The sequence below is a fragment of the Mustela putorius genome, unplaced genomic scaffold, assembly GCF_011764305.1.
Source record: "Mustela putorius furo isolate JIRA1106 unplaced genomic scaffold, ASM1176430v1.1 tig00000242_pilon_pilon_pilon, whole genome shotgun sequence".
Classification (NCBI taxonomy): domain Eukaryota; kingdom Metazoa; phylum Chordata; class Mammalia; order Carnivora; family Mustelidae; genus Mustela; species Mustela putorius.
In genome coordinates this window covers 2,284,754-2,301,856 of record NW_025421325.1, presented here as the reverse complement: position 1 = coordinate 2,301,856, position 17,103 = coordinate 2,284,754, and the positions used below count along the sequence as shown (strand labels likewise).

The window sequence follows — 17,103 nt, the reverse complement described above, 5'->3', positions numbered from 1 at the left end:
TAATTTTAAGCAATATTCAGACTCTCAAGGTTGTTTTTGAGTATTCTGTTGTATCAAATTCCTAATATCTTATTTCAATTCATAAGTTTAGATTGTGCCTTAGTTATTTTTTTCTCTCTCATCTTGTATAGAAAAACTAGCAGATTTGATCATATGTGATGACTATCAGAAAGCATTCCATATATAGATCCTCTACACACACACACACACACACACACACTCATACACACCCACAGAGGCCTATTTGCCATACTTAGGGGGTCACATTATACTTCAGACACAACAATATAAACGCATTCAGAATAGTGAAGAAAAAAATATAGTTATTTTTACAATCCATGTATACTAATCTCATCATCATTGCAATTTCTGAGTATATTTTCAAGATTATGATTTCTCCAAATTATGGGTCATATTTTTATACTTCTTGGCATGCTTGGTCAATTTTAATTGGATCCGAACATTGTGAATTTTAAATTATTGGTTGCTGGATTTTGTGATATTTCTCTACAGTGTTCTGTTTTGTTCTGGCATGAAATTAAATAACTTGGCATCAACTTGAGTCTTTTAAGAATAGCTTTTAAGCTTTGTACGGCAAGTGCAGAACAGACGTTTATTCTGGAATTAATTTAGCCTCAATACCTATGTTTATACTATTCTCTACATAGATATACAATCCTTTGTTTATCCATTCACCAACTGAAAGACATTTGGGTTGTCACCAGTTTTGCAATTATAAGTAAAATTGCTGTAAATATTCACCTATATGTTTTATGTGAGTATAAATAAAATGGGATCATTTATAATAATTCATAAATATACTAATGTTGCATGATTTTCTACAAAATCTTGGGATTTATTGGATTGATTCTTGATTGCAGTTCTCATGGATCTTTATCATTGAGAACATGGGAGGAAGGTTGGTACACTGGGTTAGTAGGAAATGCCCACTTGGATGTGGTTTTCACATTGAGGATGTGAAAAGGTAAAGAAGTTCAGTGTACTCTGACAAATTTCTTATCACATAAATGAAGTGGTACAATATTATTTAAAGGTAGATTGTGGTAAATTAATGATGTATGCTATAATCCATGGGCAACCAGCAAAAAACAAAATATAGTTCATAAACTACATGAGTTTTCTCTTATGAATGTAACAGATTAGCACAAAATTCAGTAGCTTAGGCAACACAAATTTTTATTTCATAGTTCTGTAGGTCAGAAGTCCAACACGGTCTCCCCACACTAAAATCAAAGTTTTTGAGGGGCTACATACCTTGCTGGAAGCTCTAGGAGAGAATCCTTTTTTTTATTTCTTTTTTTTTTTTAAGATTTTATTTATTTTTGAGAGACAGAGAGGGAGAGAGAGACAGAGAGATTGCATGAACAGGGGGAAAAATATAGGGGAAAACAGACTCTACTGAGCAAGGAGCCTGATGTGGAACTCAATCCCAGGACCCTGGCATCATGACCACTCTGAGTGAAGGCAGAGTCTTAACCAACTGAGCCACCCAGGTGCCCCAAGAGGATCAGTTCTATAAGCAGCTGGGACTGCTTCAAAGCCATGTGTTTTGTTTTGTTTTGTTTCTTTTTTTTTTTTCTTTTCTTTCTTTTTTTTTTTTTTTTTTCTGTCTCATTTCTTTCTATTATCTGGGAGAATTTTCTCTTTGTCTCATTTCTGCCTATTAGCTGGGAGAACTTTTTCATCCTTAAGGTTTTATTTAATTAAATTGGGTTTATCCAAATAATCCACAATAATCTCCCAAATCAGCTGATTAATACACTTAATTCCATCTGCAAATTTAAGTCCCTTTAGTGATGTAATACCACAAAGATCCAGGGATTAGAATGTGGACATCTTTGAGGGGCTATTATTTTGCCTACCACATAAACTAATAGTGGAAATTAAGTGGGAACAATAAAAATAGAAAAGCAACACATTTAATCCAAAACAGAACAGGAAAGGAGAAATAATAACAACAAATAATAAGAGGACAAATAAAAGAGGACAAATAAAATAAAATCAATATGAAGGGTTTTTTTGTTTTGTTTTGTTTTGCTTAAGGTTTATTTATTTAGGGCACTGGGTGACTCAGTTGGTTAAACGACTGCCTTCAGCTCAAGTCATGATACCGGACTCCTGGGATCAAGTCCCACATCAGGCTCCCAGCTCTGCAGGGAGTTTGCTTCTCCCTCTGACCTTCTACCCTCTCATGCTCTCTCTTACTCACTCTCTCTCTCAAATAAATAAAATATTTTTAAAAATCTAAAAAAAAAATTATTAACTTATTCATTGTAGAGAGAGAAAGAGAGAGAGCATGCACAAGTTGGGGAGGGGGCAGAGAGAGACTCCACAAACAGACTCCCTGATGAGTGCAGAGCCTGATTCAGAGCTCAATCACAAGACCCTGAGATAAGAGCTGAAACCAAGAGTGGGTTGCTTAATGGAGCAAGCCATCCAGTCCCCTCAATACCAGCATCAAGTTTTAAACACAATCATATTGATATAATATTAATGCCTATAGTCTAAACACTTTAATCAAAAGGCAGAGATTTTCAGACTTGGAAAAAAATGCAGTACTCAATGCTGTACTCTTTGTAATAAACTCTTGATATAGGGTTTCCTGGGTGGTACAAGACAGTTGAGTGTCAGACTACTAGTTTCACCTCAGGTCCTAATCTCAGGGTCCTGAGATTGAGCATTCTGTGGAGCTCTAATGTAAGCATGGAGTCTGCTTGAGATTCTCTCTTCTTCTCCCTTTGCCTTCCCCACTCGTGCTTTCTCTTTCTCTAAAATAAATAAATAAATATTTATAAAAAGAAACTCTCAGTATAAAAAAATTATTTGAAAGTATAATAATAGGAATTCTAGTTATAAAGAAGTTAGAATAACTGTATTTATGTAAGACAAAATAGGCTTCAGAAATTGGGTGAAAGCTCTAAGTTTTTATTGTGATGACAGAAGTGAGCCTTCTACCTAGATCTAGAATTTTTTTTTTAATTTTACATTGATCTTTCAGAAAATTCAAGAATTATATATATATAATAAATACAATAAATAATCATGCATACATGCATTATATTTGTTATATATATAGTGACTATGTGTGTGTGTGTGTGTGTGTGTGTGTGTGTGTATACAGAGAGAGAAAGAGACTATGATAGTGTTATCCAAGAATTCTCAAACTTATCAATTAGTATGTACTGCTCTAAAAGTTCAAGACAGGAAACAACTTTTCCAAATTAATTTCATTTTATACTTGTAGAATCAACTAGATTAGATCATATTGAAAGTATATAATTTAAAATATTAAAATAATTTTATGTCTATTCCTTTTGTTACTTATGATTCTGATGACTCTTGTAACACAGTTTTGTGTCTAAACATATTATTCAAATAGCATAAACTCACTGTATTCTTGATCTTCAAGGTAACATAGAGATCATGTTTGAAAAATCTTCACATTATCTAGATATGAACATTAAAATCTAGATATAATAACTTAACCATGCAAGGTAGTGCCAGGACCTGGGCCAGTGACCTGAATGTAAATCAGATACCTTGATATTCTGGATCTAAAACATTATTACACTTCAACAAATTTATCATTCACCAGACATGCTCTCTGCAAGAATTTAATTTCTTTTTGAAAGGTAAACTCGTAGTTCTATTGTGTTTAAAATTTATTAAACATATGTGTATGTTTCAATTATTTATACACCTTGGAATATAAAAAGTATTTATCAAAATAGGTTATATACTAGAATATAAAATTAACTGCATGTGAGAACTTCATTCATAAACGGTTAAACTACTCTTCAACCCCTGCTATTGAAGATTAAATTCTTTGAATATTCAGTTTTCAAAAAGTCTCCATAATTCCAAGCACATTCTCTTTTTCACACCAGTTAGGGTTATTATTTAACTTTCACTTGTAATGAAGGGAAAGTAGCAAATAAAACAGCAAGTGGTCTACCAAAATACCTGTTAAAGCTGATTTAAACCTGACAAAGACTAGTTGAAAGTAAATTTTTAAATTATGCTTTGAAACATTGACATTGCTTGTAATGCTATTTAGGACATGGAGCTTTACTGGGTGGGGCCTGTGGCTTATCCAGAGAAACCCACACTTCAGCAGTTTGCACCTTGGGTGCCAACCCAGTCTGACATCCCTCTGTATCTGTGCTTATCCAGTGCTCTCTACTGTCTCCCATTGTAGCATATTTGTAATTGTAAAAATTGCCTTGAGTGAAACAGAAGACAGAGTGAGTACCTGTGTAAATTACATGATGGTTATTTTTTGTCAGGATATGTTATATTTGTGAAATACCATAATCACCATGGTTCCACAAAGATATAGAGCATTTGATGCTATTATTTATTATGTATTCACCTTACTTTCCTTAAAATTTTACTTTTCATAGAATTCCTTGGGATGAAGATGAATTATATTTCTTTATTAATAGGACATTATTATTCAGTAATACCTATATACATCTAAAAAGGCATTCATCATGACAACCTATTTATTAAGAAAAAGTTTGAACCCTCAAAAGAATGGAAATATATCTAATAAAATTACAGGAATAAGTGCCATTGAGTGAATGACTAATTACTACTAGCTACTTTATATTCTGGTTAATTAATCCTCATAACTATCCTGAAAGGTAGGTATTACCATCTCCACTTTACTTGGAAATGAATTACCCAAGATGAGTTTAAAGCCTTATTTCTGACTGTTAAGTAGGTGCTCTGACAGAAACTAACTATTACATTCCCTTATATTACTTGCTGCTGATTGTGACTTCTGGATTTAGCTAATTATTTTCTATCTTTGCCTTTAGGATTTGATACCAGTATTTTGCCAATTTGCAAGGATTCACTTGGCTGGATGTTTAATAGACTTGATACAAACTATGACCTTCTACTGGACCAGTCAGAGCTCGGAAGCATTTACCTTGATAAGAATGAACAGTGTACCAAGGCATTCTTCAACTCTTGTGACACATACAAGGACAGTTTGATATCTAACAATGAATGGTGCTACTGCTTCCAGAGACAGCAAGGTAAAAGATGAGACACCTACTGATACAGATAGTTGACCTGCATGTCACATTTTATCTATTTCTTCATGATTTAAAAAAAAAAAAAGTACATTTTACCCCATTCATTTTAGTAGATATTTTTCTCATTAGAGTGTTTAATAAAGGAGCAAATAAGCAGCATATTAAACAAAATAACTCTGCTAGGGATACAAAACATGCTAAACAAGATGAAAAATAGTAATTAATATTTCATATTAATGCACTTCATTACAGTTTCCATTATGAACCACCAAGAAGCACATAGAGATAGGAGAACATAGATATTAAAAGTAATCATTAAAATTAATTTGCTATCTGCTTTCCCCATGGTGTAAAATAAATGGTTTTTTTATCACTATACTGTGGAGTTTTAATGTTCTATTTTGTGATCTTATTAAATGAGCTGAATGAACCACTGCATTCACCATAAAGTTATTTTTACTCATTTGATTTTAAAATGACTTGGCCTTCAAACTTTTAAAAATAACTTAGCTTTGTAAAAATTCACTAGCAAGGAAAGTACCTTGATTCTCTGGAAGAGGCAAGGTAACTGAAGGAGTTGGGGTGATGCTAGTTCTTTAGGCATCCTTCTTTACAGGGAAATGCAATGTAACATTGAAACCATGCTTACACAATCAATCTAAGTGTGATTAGAATTAAGCTAAGAGAAGAAGAACCAAAAAAACCCTCACATTATGATAAAATTTACAGAAACTATGGAAAAATAGTACGTGTAATTTTGATGCTAACTTAAAAAAAACAAACTGGGAATTAGTCTAACGTGATACACCTATTATTGTCACCTCATTTTTAAAATTCTTGATGGCTAAAAGAATGTACAAGTTACTTAAAACTGTTTTAGTTATTCTCAGCTTTTCATATGAAAAGCTAACACCTTATGTAGGGACTTTTACTATCTTAATTACCTCTCCACATATTAGTAATAGTTTAGTAACTAGAGATGAAAGGATTATCCATAAATTGATTAGCAGTGAATCAATAGCAGTATCTGTAGAGTAGTTTAACTACTTATAAATAATTTTAAATAAGGTTTAAAACTAGATTTTCTTTATTAAAATACTTTAAATCACACACACACACAAACACTGTTGATTTTATTATTGCATATTTGCTTACTAGGCAATTGCCACTTCAAAAAACCTACATGATAGTTTTAACGAGCAGTGTGCATTTAAATCATCTAAAGAATAGAAAAGCAAATACTGGTAAAATACTATAAAAGATATGTGGTCTTTTCATGATGTTATTTCAGTCAATTTTTTTAGTATTATGATGGCCATGTTTAGTGTTTATTCATTAACTTTTAAAAATATTATGAAAAATTCTGGAAGTTTCTTCTACAGAAATGAATACTTTCATTTTGAAACATTTCTGCATTTTGCAGCTGTATTTGTAGAACTGATTAAAGGTACCCAAAGAAAAATTTTGCTTTATATACTTTACATTTATTCACCCAAAGGGCTAAAATCTTTATAGTCACATGAAAATCTTCTCTGAAATCATTTAATACATGGCAGAAATAATTTTAAAAATGTATCTGAGCAAGTGAAAGGATGTATACATCTTCCCCAAAGTTTGGAGAATTTGGCTAATTATGCTTACTACTTTAATATGCTAGAAAATGTTACAAAAGCTCTGTCAATAAGAATAACAGTAAGAGTTAGCTCATTAATTAATTTCATGAAAAATAATAACAATTTAGCTCATTAATTAATTTCATGAAAAATAATAACAATTTACTTAAAAACATTTTTTCAAATGTTTCACCTTAGAGAGTGTTTTTCCTCATTATTTATTCAATAAAACAAATTCCTTTGCTGTAATTGGAGAGATATATAGAATATTTGACTATATGTTAGAGTAATATATATGATATATAAACATATAATATATAAGTAATAGTTAATATATACACAGATATCTTTGCAACTTATTTTAAATGATAGTTGAAATCTTAATTAAGCATTCCAAGTATACCTAAGTTAAAGGCCAGACAGAACTGTCTTATAAATAATAAGAGAAATACTTTAAAATTAAATACTATGTGTAGATGAACAGCTGAATCTGTCGTGATTTTTCTTGAAATCTTTTTATTTTTTTTTTGAAAGAGAAAAAGCATGAGCAGGGTGATTGGCAGAAGAAGGGACAGACTGAGGGGGAGGGAGAGAATTCAGGCAATATCATAGAAAATATATAGAAATAATATTTTACTTTGTAATAATTAACCCATAGCAATTAGAAATAAATGCTTTCAACATAATATTGAAACTTGAGCTCAAATTTTTCCTCTGGGTTCTAAATAGTATATTTAGAGGGCCGTAAATTTTTAAATGTCTAGTCTAGAAGCTCATACTATGTAACTTGATTCCTATTATTTTAATATTTAGTATAAGAGACCCATGTTATTATTAGGAAAAACAAAGAGATTAGATCAATTTCAAAATAAAGTAGAACAATAAACTAATTATTTAGATTTTTCAAAAATAATTTTTCTTTCTTTTGAAAGATTAGATTCTTTTTAATTTCTAGAAATTAAGAAAACCCAAAATACTACAAGAACAATTTAACAAATATCCATGTACCCATCACCCAAAAATAAGAATTGTCAGTATTTTATCATATTAACATCAAGATTTTTTTAAATTAAATTTTAAAAGCATTATAAAGTTGAGATCTCTTTTGCATTCCATCCCAAGCCAGTCTCCTCTCACTCCACTCTGGTAGACAATTGAATCTAGTTTCCAATCCACTATTTGTACATTTACATGAACACATATGTTTTGATGAAGAAGTCACACTATTGTGTTTATTATATAATATGCATATAGTGTCATACTGTTTGTACCATTTTGCACCTTGTTTTTCTCTTCCTAAATATCACTACATTTTTTTTAAAGATTTTATTTATTGGGGCACCTGGGTGGCTCAGTGGGTTAAAGCCTCTGCCTTCAGCTCCGGTCATGATCTCAGAATCCTGGTATGGAGCCCCACATGGGGCTCTCTGCTCAACAGGGAGCCTGCTTCCTCCTCCTCCTCTTTCTCTGCCTGTCTCTATCTACTTGTGATCTCCGTCTGTCAAATAAATAAATAAAATCTTAAAAAAATTTTTTTTAAATTTATTTGTCAGAGACAGAGAGAGGAGCACAGGCAGACAGAGTGGCAGACAGAGTGGCAAGCAGAGGCAGAGGGAGAAGCAGGCTCCCTGCCGAGCAAGGAGACCAATGTGGGACTCCATCCCAGGATGCTTGGATGGTGACCTGACCCGAATGCAGCTGCTTAACGAACTGAGCCACCCAGGCGTCCCCATTTTTTAAATTAAGTTTTTCTACTTTAATTCCAGTATAGTTAACATACAGTATTATATTCGTTTTAGGTGTACAATATGCTGAGTCATCAAATCTATACATTACTCAGGGCTCATCATTATAAGTGCACTTTTTAATCCCCACCCCCTATCTTCCCCATCCTTCCAACCACCTTCCCTTTGGTAATGCTCAGTTTGTTCTCTGTAGTTAAAATCTGTTTCTTATTTTGTCTCTCTCTCTCAAAAAAATTACTTTTTCTTCACATTTTAGATTTCCCAAGGAAAAAACTTGTTGGTCTTATAAATTTTAATTATAAAATATATATTAAGCACTTTGTCTCATTTCCTCATTACACTCTTACATGCAAATTTAATAACTGGATATTATAAAATTAGTGTAATGCTTTTTAAATTATTTCAGTTATCTATACATTAACTTTTCCCTAAAAAGTTGTAGTATAGAAAAATAGGAACTAGTTTATTGGCTTGCTTTTTTAATAATTTATGATGCATTGTCATACAACAAGTTTTAGAAAATGACCTAAAATACATTGACTTGCTTGAATATTATAAATTAGAAAATATATTTATTATATAAGAATATATATAATTATATATATATTTATATTTATATATTTATACCAGGCTACATTTTTTCTATTTAGAATTTTGTATTTCTCTGAAAATATTCTCCTTTAAGTGGTTGAGTTTGAAAAAAGAGTCATGCTTAATTTTAAATTTAAGTTTTTTTAAAAGATGGCATATCAGAAATTATGGTATGTTATGTTTTATTTCCACATTACATGCATACTTGAAGCATCTAGATGAAACTAAAAAGACTAAAGCCTGTCAGCATTATTCAGGATCAAAATTTGTAATAGTATGTCTGATATAACTAGAAAGAGTATTGACTTTTTTTAGATTACTTTTTTAAATGTAAATCTACTTCTCTGTATCATAGAGACTGTTTTAAATGAGGGAGAAACATAATCAGTTAATTGTTTGGTCATTAGTCCATCAGTTGGAGTTACATTGCTGGGTAGATTGACCCTTTAAAAGTAAATGATAAGAACCATTGTCCATCATATGAGTATTTTATATCATTTTTTTTCCATCCAATTTGGTCTCTCTACAGGAAATCAAGGTATTCTAGTATCAGAAATTAGGAAAGCCATTCTCTCTCTCTCTCTCTCCTCTGTCCCTCTGTCTCTGACTTTCTTTCTCAGTGTATACAGATAGATACAGATCTGCGATCTGCGATCTATATGTATGTAATCTATAAAAGAAATGGATATATAATATGTTTCTTCTTAAGCCATGTAAAGACCAACATAAGTCTGATAACATAGAAATTATACTTCTTTGTTTAGCTATAATCCTTGAAGTAACATTTTTAATGTCACTGCAGACCCACCTTGCCAGACGGAGCTCAGCAATATTCAGAAGCGGCAAGGGGTAAAGAAGCTCCTAGGTGAGTAATAGATCATTCTTCTGAAGCCTTTATTGCTTACATAAATAACCCCAGGGAAACAGCAACATAAAATCAATATTAATCCAACAAAGATAGACGACACTAAATTTCAGTAACAAAATTTATGAAGTTTTTGAAAGCCATTAAACTTACTTTTATTATCTTACCTATTGAAAGATATTATGTCTGTTTTATTACCCTAATATAATGTTCATTTTGAAAGTTATTAAGTGAAAAAGAGATTTAAACAATGCTAAAGTTAAAGCATCAGCAGAAACTTTAATCCTAATTCTATTGTTAACAATTCAAGAACAATGGCATGCATATATATATATAGAGAGAGAGACAGACAGACAGACAGAGACAGAGAGAGAGAGAGAAATGGGTGAAAGATGGATAAAAGTATCCCCTGAGTACCGCAGGGAAATTCAAAAGACTTTCTGTTTTTCCTCAGGACTTTTTACTAACTTACTTTTAGCAAATAAATATATATGTACTAGATAGTTGATAACAAATTTCACTCAGAGCCTTAAAATGTTAGAACAGTCAAGATTATTAAGTGATTATTTATGATTATTTTGTTTATTCTTTTAGACATACAATTTTTAAATAAACTCTTTTTTCAGGCAATTTTAAATAAATTTTACAAAGTTAGCTTGCCTGCATAGTTTGCATACATCCTTTATTCAGCCTCTCCCAAAGTTACCATCTTACTATATCAAACAGCCATTGTCTATTTGTTAAGTCTAAGAAATAAACATTGTTATAATTCTATTTATTAAGACTTACACTTTATTTGTATTTCACCAGTCTTCCCACTGAAGTCCTTTTTCTATTTTAGGATCCAATGCAGAATGCCACGTATGCGATGTTTTTGTTTTTGTTTTTTTCCCCATATATGTTAATGCCCTTGAGTATTTAATGGCACATAATTTTATAATGTTTTTGAGTCTGATTATTATGACATGCTATCTTTGTAATTACAATATTGTGTGTTTAGATGAGTTTTTTTATATTACTTGAAAATCCATAGTTCAAAATGAAAAGGCTAATTCTTTTTGTTATAAAGCATTTTTAGATGTGAGGAATACCAGTGATAAAATCACAATGTGTCATGTTTCTTTTAGCTATGTTACAAAATTCATATCATACCACAGTTCAAAAGTGAAATAATACATTCATGCATAGCTTTCTTTGTTTCCACAAAGCAAAGTTTATCCATGTACAATAGGAAAAGACATTGAAATTCAGTTGAAAAATATTTTAGATTTGATCAAGGATTAAAATTCAGGATTTAATTATTTGAAGTTAACAAATAAAAACATATTTAGTGCTCATTAATGTCTACTTCATTGAAAAACCAAATCTTTCAAAAGATTTACAATTTTAAAATTAAATTACTTATATATCAGAATTTTGGCATTTTTTAAAGAGATAAAATTATGATCCCATCCTGTACCCCTGGGGATAAAAATATATGTTTATAAAAAATAAAAAATTTAAAAAAAAATTATGATCCCATGTGCTTATGAGACTAAATGAATTGAAAGAATTTCATGTTTTATCAACTTATTCTGCCCTTTTTTTTTTTTTTTTCTTTCACTAGATAACTTTAGTGTGTCTGGTCACTGAGGAAAAAAAAAAAGTCAAGAAAGACAAGAAAATTTTCTACTCTCCTAAATCTTACATTGTTGTATTGATGTAAACATTGAAGAAAGTGAATTCACTTCTAAATTATCAGTTAAATGTTTATCATTAGCAATGTGCCAGATACTATGTTAAGTATTATAGATGTGAAAATAAATGTCTGTTTTTCCCACTAGATTGACTTTAAGAGTTGTTAATACAACAATCAAAACCAAGAGAATCTAAAATTCCCAATATAGAGGATATCACAGTATAGCAGTGGGAGCAAGCAATAATAAACTACACACACAGACATGCACACACAGTTGAAGTATATCAGAAATCCTCTAGCTTAAAAGAAGGCTTCATATAACTGGTCATATTTAAGTCAAATCTTAAAATGTAAGGGGGAGGGAGGGTGGATGGATTCCAGATGAGAAAAAGATAAATGCAAAGATCAAGCAGTATTGAATTTGGGGAAAACAGCCTGATGTGGATGGAAAGAGCTTGGAATATATGAATGAAAATTTGGGAAAATGAAAGTAAAATCTTAGCAGCGATGATGGTAAAGCGTTTGATATGCCATGCTGAGTGGACTGGATGATGTAATACACATGGTGTTAACTAGGTTCTAATTCTGTATTATGCCTCTGAGAACAATATTCTTTGCAGAATGAGATAGAGGAATAGTAAATGTGCTTAACAAAAGAAACAATGGCCTGCTCCATGATAGCAGTGACCTTACCTATTTTGTTCAACATGAATCATTAGTTCATAACCTGGAGTGGAAACTCCATGTGTGTGTATGTCTTGAGTGAATTAATGCATAATTGGTGACCATCAAAAAAGGAACACAATTTATTTATAATTTCTGTGTGTGTGTGTGTATGTGTGTGTGTGTGTGCTTCACAGGACAGTACATCCCCCTATGTGATGAAGATGGTTACTACAAGCCAACACAATGCCATGGCAGTGTCGGACAGTGCTGGTGTGTTGACAGATATGGAAATGAAGTAATGGGATCCAGAACAAATGGTGTTGCAGATTGTGGTAAGAAGAAGGGTTATTTAGTAATTTCTCAAGCACTGGATAAGTTCTTAAGACTCTTGTTCATTTGTTCAAGCACTTAATGAGGACATACGCTATGCAAAGAATAGCAAATATATGGGGGGAGGCATGACAGAAAGAGTCACTTCTAGCATAGGAAAAACTTGCATAAATAATAAATGGAATAGCACAACTCAGATATTTTAAGCTTCTTTTCACTACTTCAAACACAGAAAGGATATTAAATACCTTCTGTTTTCTTCTCAAGTAAGGAGGACTCTTGTCCCACTCTATTCCAGGTCAGCTAACCCTAGTGTGTGCCTTGTCCCCCTATGACACCCTTCTGTCTGTGTACCTCTGAAGAAATTGACTTAGAGAGTATGCAGGCAAACTTGCAAAAGAAAAGCTAACATTTTAAGAGTAAAAGACCATCAGTTGAAGCTATCTGAGCATATTTCTTTATATTTGGATGGAAAAAATATAGTTTAAATGTTTGAAGGGTAAATTATAATTAATATTCTAATTCTTTTTATGAACATGATATTATATATAGACCTAAAAATAATATGAGTTAAATTGATCATCCCATACATGTATTTTAGAGTCTTAAATGCAGTATCTTTTTTGCTTCACAAAATATTTTTTTCAAAATGCAAATTCCATATGAGTATTTTTGTTTGTACAATGGTAGTTTTCATTAAAAGGTCATTTAGTTGTACATACACAAAAACACAACATGCACACTCACATGCTCGTGCACACAAGTATGTACTAGGAATTAATGGGTTGTGTCTTAATTAATATACATAACCAAAAATGAAAATAAAGTACTTGGTTAGTCTTGTATTTTAGATAATGTTTAGTTGTCTCCTTTATGCAATTAAAAAATAAATATTTTATTTATGAGAGAGAGAGTAGAAGGAGGGTGTGGAAGAGTAGAGGGAGAGGGAGAGGCAGACTCCCTGCTGAGCAAAGAGCCCAAGGCCAGGTTTGATCCAAGGACCCTGGGATCGCGAACTAAGCCAGAGGCAGACACTTAACTGACTGAGCCACCCAGGTGCCCATATTTTATGCAATTTTTAAGTATCTTCATAACATGTAGTTTAAGATGGTCACATTATTAATTACAACAAATATCACTGATGCCCATAAAAAGGTTTTTATGATGTAATAAGTTATATTGGAGATGAATTCAATGGGTGAGCAGAGAAACTGTTTTGAGAACATAACTTCTGAGTTTTCTTAGCATGTTGAAATTATTAAGAAGAAGCATGAGGAAGAAGAATAAGAATAACATTGTCCTCACATAAGATATGGATTTTAAAGTGTCATATTGTGATATCAATTTATAAACACTGGATTACATTAATAGGATTTGTTCTAAATATTTTTTAAAGTACTGAATTAGCTATGTTAGTTTTCTAATGCTATTGTAATAAATTTCCATACATTTATTGACTTAAAACACACAGATGTATTACCGTACAGTTTTATATGTCAGAAGGCCAACATGGGTCTTCTTGAACTAAACATCATCTCCATACTTTCTAGAGGCTCTAGAGGAGAATCTGTTTCCTTGCCTTTTCCACCTTCTATAGGCAGTTCACATTTGGCTCATTGGACCCTTTCCTCCAACTTCAAAACTAGCAACGTTGCATCTCTCTGACTCTATCTGGGAAAGGTTCTTTGGTTTTAAGGATGCACTTGATCACCTGAGCCCACTGAATAACCCAGAATAATCTCCTCATCTCAAGGTCCTTAATTTAATCACATCTACAAAGCCCTTTACACCATTTAAGTTTATACTCACAGTTTCAGCAATTAGGAAATGATGATCTTTAGGGAACAATTATTTTGCTTACTACACTAGTGGAAGAAATTTATTTATTTATTTTTATAAATTTCAGTGTTACACATGGACCTCTAGAAAAACTGAGTTGAGATCAATATTACTGAACTGAAGATGTTTCACATCAGATACCATTATTCTGCTTTTTAGCACACAAATTTCAACAAATGATAGAGAGTTGATTTTTTAAAAATATTTTATTTATTTATTTAATAGACAGAGATCACAGGTAGGCAGAGAAGCAGGCAGAGAGAGAGGAAGGGAAGCAAGCTCCCTGCAGGCAGAGAACCCAATGTGGGGCTTGATCCCAGGACCCTGGGACCATGACCTGAGCTGAAGGCAGAGGCTTTAACCCACTGAGCCACCCAGGCACCCCTAGAGAATGGATTTTTCCTTATCTTTGCTAAATAAGCTAAAAAGCAAAGTAAAATTTTATTAATTTGCTTAATTTTCCTTTTTTTAAAGATTTTATGTATTTGTCAGAGAGAGAAGGAGAAAGAGGGCAAGCATAAGCAGGGGGAGTGGTAAGCAGAAGGAAAAGCAGAAGGAAAAGTAGACTCTCCACTGAGCAAGGACCCCCAATGCAGGACATGATCCCAGAATTCTGGGATCATGACCTGAGCCAAAGAAAGATGCTTAACAGACTCAGCCACCCAGGCATCCCTAATTTGCTTAATTTTCATCACAATTTCATATCCCCCACAAATTATCCCACTACTCAAATAACAATAATAATAATAATGCTTACTTTTTCCCCAAAGCTATTGATTTTCAGATCTCTGGAGATTTTGCAAGTGGAGATTTCCATGAATGGACTGATGATGAAGATGACGAAGACGATATTATGAATGATGAAGATGAAATTGAAGATGATGATGAGGATGAAGGGGATGATGATGATGATGATGGTGATGATCATGATGGATACATCTGATTGATGAGAGCTGAGATCAATAAAATCTACATTTCTATTATTTACAAAGTGATAACCTATTGAGAATGACCTTCTTGCCCCAAAATAAAATGATTCTAAAACTCACATATATTTTGTATAATTATTTCAAATATTAGAGCTAATGTCATAGAACTTTATGTTTAAATAAAAATCATTTACTTTGAGTTTTTATATGCCTTAGAGAAAAAGAAAACATATATCAAGTCTAGCCAGGCAAAAGAAAGTGAGGAAGATCTACTGATAAAAACAAGAAGTTTTCATAAAAACAATCTATATACATCTCCCACAAATAAAAAAACAACCAGTGCTCAAGGTTGTATACATTATTTTTCTGAGAGTCTAAGTTGAATTTACAGGAACTTATTTGTGGCCTAGGCCCCAAGGATTTTATAAAAATAAGCATGACCCTAATTGCTATTCCAAAGTAGCATCTTCCCAAATCTACAGTGAATGAGGGGATACCACAGGGTAAGAAAAACAGTGAGAAGTGTAGAGTCCTCCATCGTGTTTACATTAATAGTGATGCTTTCAATTATGACATTATTCTGGAAATACTAGGATATTTTACAAAATGGCAAGTACAGAAAACCATGGATTCTGAAAGTTGAAACCTTAGTTATCCTTTCTAATTTTTATTTTAATTTGGATAGCATTCTCATGTAGATTTTTTTATACTCTTAAACAGCATAGTTTCTTTACCTTTCTAGATTTCTTTATCTTTCTGACCAGCAATTTAGGGTGCAGAATTTAAAGGAGGAAGACAAAAGGAAAGATTCATTTGAATCACATTTTCACAAAAGTTTTGTCATTTGCCTCAGTGTCAAATTTTAAAATCTCAATTCTTATTTTATTTCTTATTTTAGATAAAAATTTGCATTTAATCTTAGAATTATGCCATTTTTATTACTAGTGTCGCAACTTAGAGACCGTATTGTATGGTGCTTTGCAAAATAGAAATAGAAAGGTTTTAGCATGCATACCAATATAGGATATTAGGCAATATATAAGCACACCTAATTAACAAATTAATACCAGTAAAGGTACTGCTGCTGGAATGAAGAAAATGGAATATGTTTCTTTCTTTTTTTCTATTGTTACATAATTGCCATGTGGACTTGTTTATGATTATTGTGTAGAGTAGCATTAAGATTTAACTGTAACAAAAATTACGTTAATTGCTGTATTTAAGTTAGCATGTTAATTAATTGTGTAGACATTTTGACAAACCATCACTTTTAAGTATATCAGACCTATGGTTTTGTGCCCATAATACAAATGGAAAACCCTATTGAATGTTACACATTGGTATCATAATTTAAACAGTGGGTCAACTTTTCTCCCAATATACAATCCATTGAAGGTAAAATTGGTGAATTATTTCCATTTGATTTATACACACTAAAAAATAAATTTTAATGTTGACTTTATGTAATATTTAAAGTACAATGCATTTTCTTTTTTACCGTTTATGTATAGTTTACAAAATAAAGAATCTTGTAACCAAATTAAACTGTTTCTTAATGATTTTCTGGGCTATAGATAGAAACATGAAGAGTTTTTAATATTTTCTTTGATTTTTTTAAATGAATACATCAAAAACTAGCTAGGAAAATTTTTTGAATTTTTGAATTTCAAAATCAGAGTTCTTGGCATCTTGGATATTGTTTTTCTGTATATGTTAAAAATAATTTTTGTATGTTCATTTAATTTTTTCATTTGTCATAGAATTGCAAAGTAGATAATTTT

The 17,103-nt window shown here is 31.7% G+C and overlaps 1 protein-coding gene across 3 annotated transcripts in view; it reads left to right on the top strand.

Moving 5' to 3' along the window:
• SPOCK3 (SPARC (osteonectin), cwcv and kazal like domains proteoglycan 3) overlaps positions 1–16,862 on the top strand; it is a 497,922-nt gene extending 481,060 nt beyond the window's left edge. For all 3 annotated transcript variants that reach the window (XM_045078290.1, XM_045078291.1, XM_045078288.1), the window contains 4 exons: positions 4,845–5,066; positions 9,818–9,880; positions 12,419–12,556; positions 15,164–16,862. In XM_045078290.1, coding sequence (XP_044934225.1) covers positions 4,845–5,066; positions 9,818–9,880; positions 12,419–12,556; positions 15,164–15,336 — 596 coding nt within the window. In that variant the 3' untranslated portion in view covers positions 15,337–16,862. The remainder of the gene's footprint in view (positions 1–4,844; positions 5,067–9,817; positions 9,881–12,418; positions 12,557–15,163) is intronic.
• Positions 16,863–17,103: the final 241 nt, after the last annotated feature.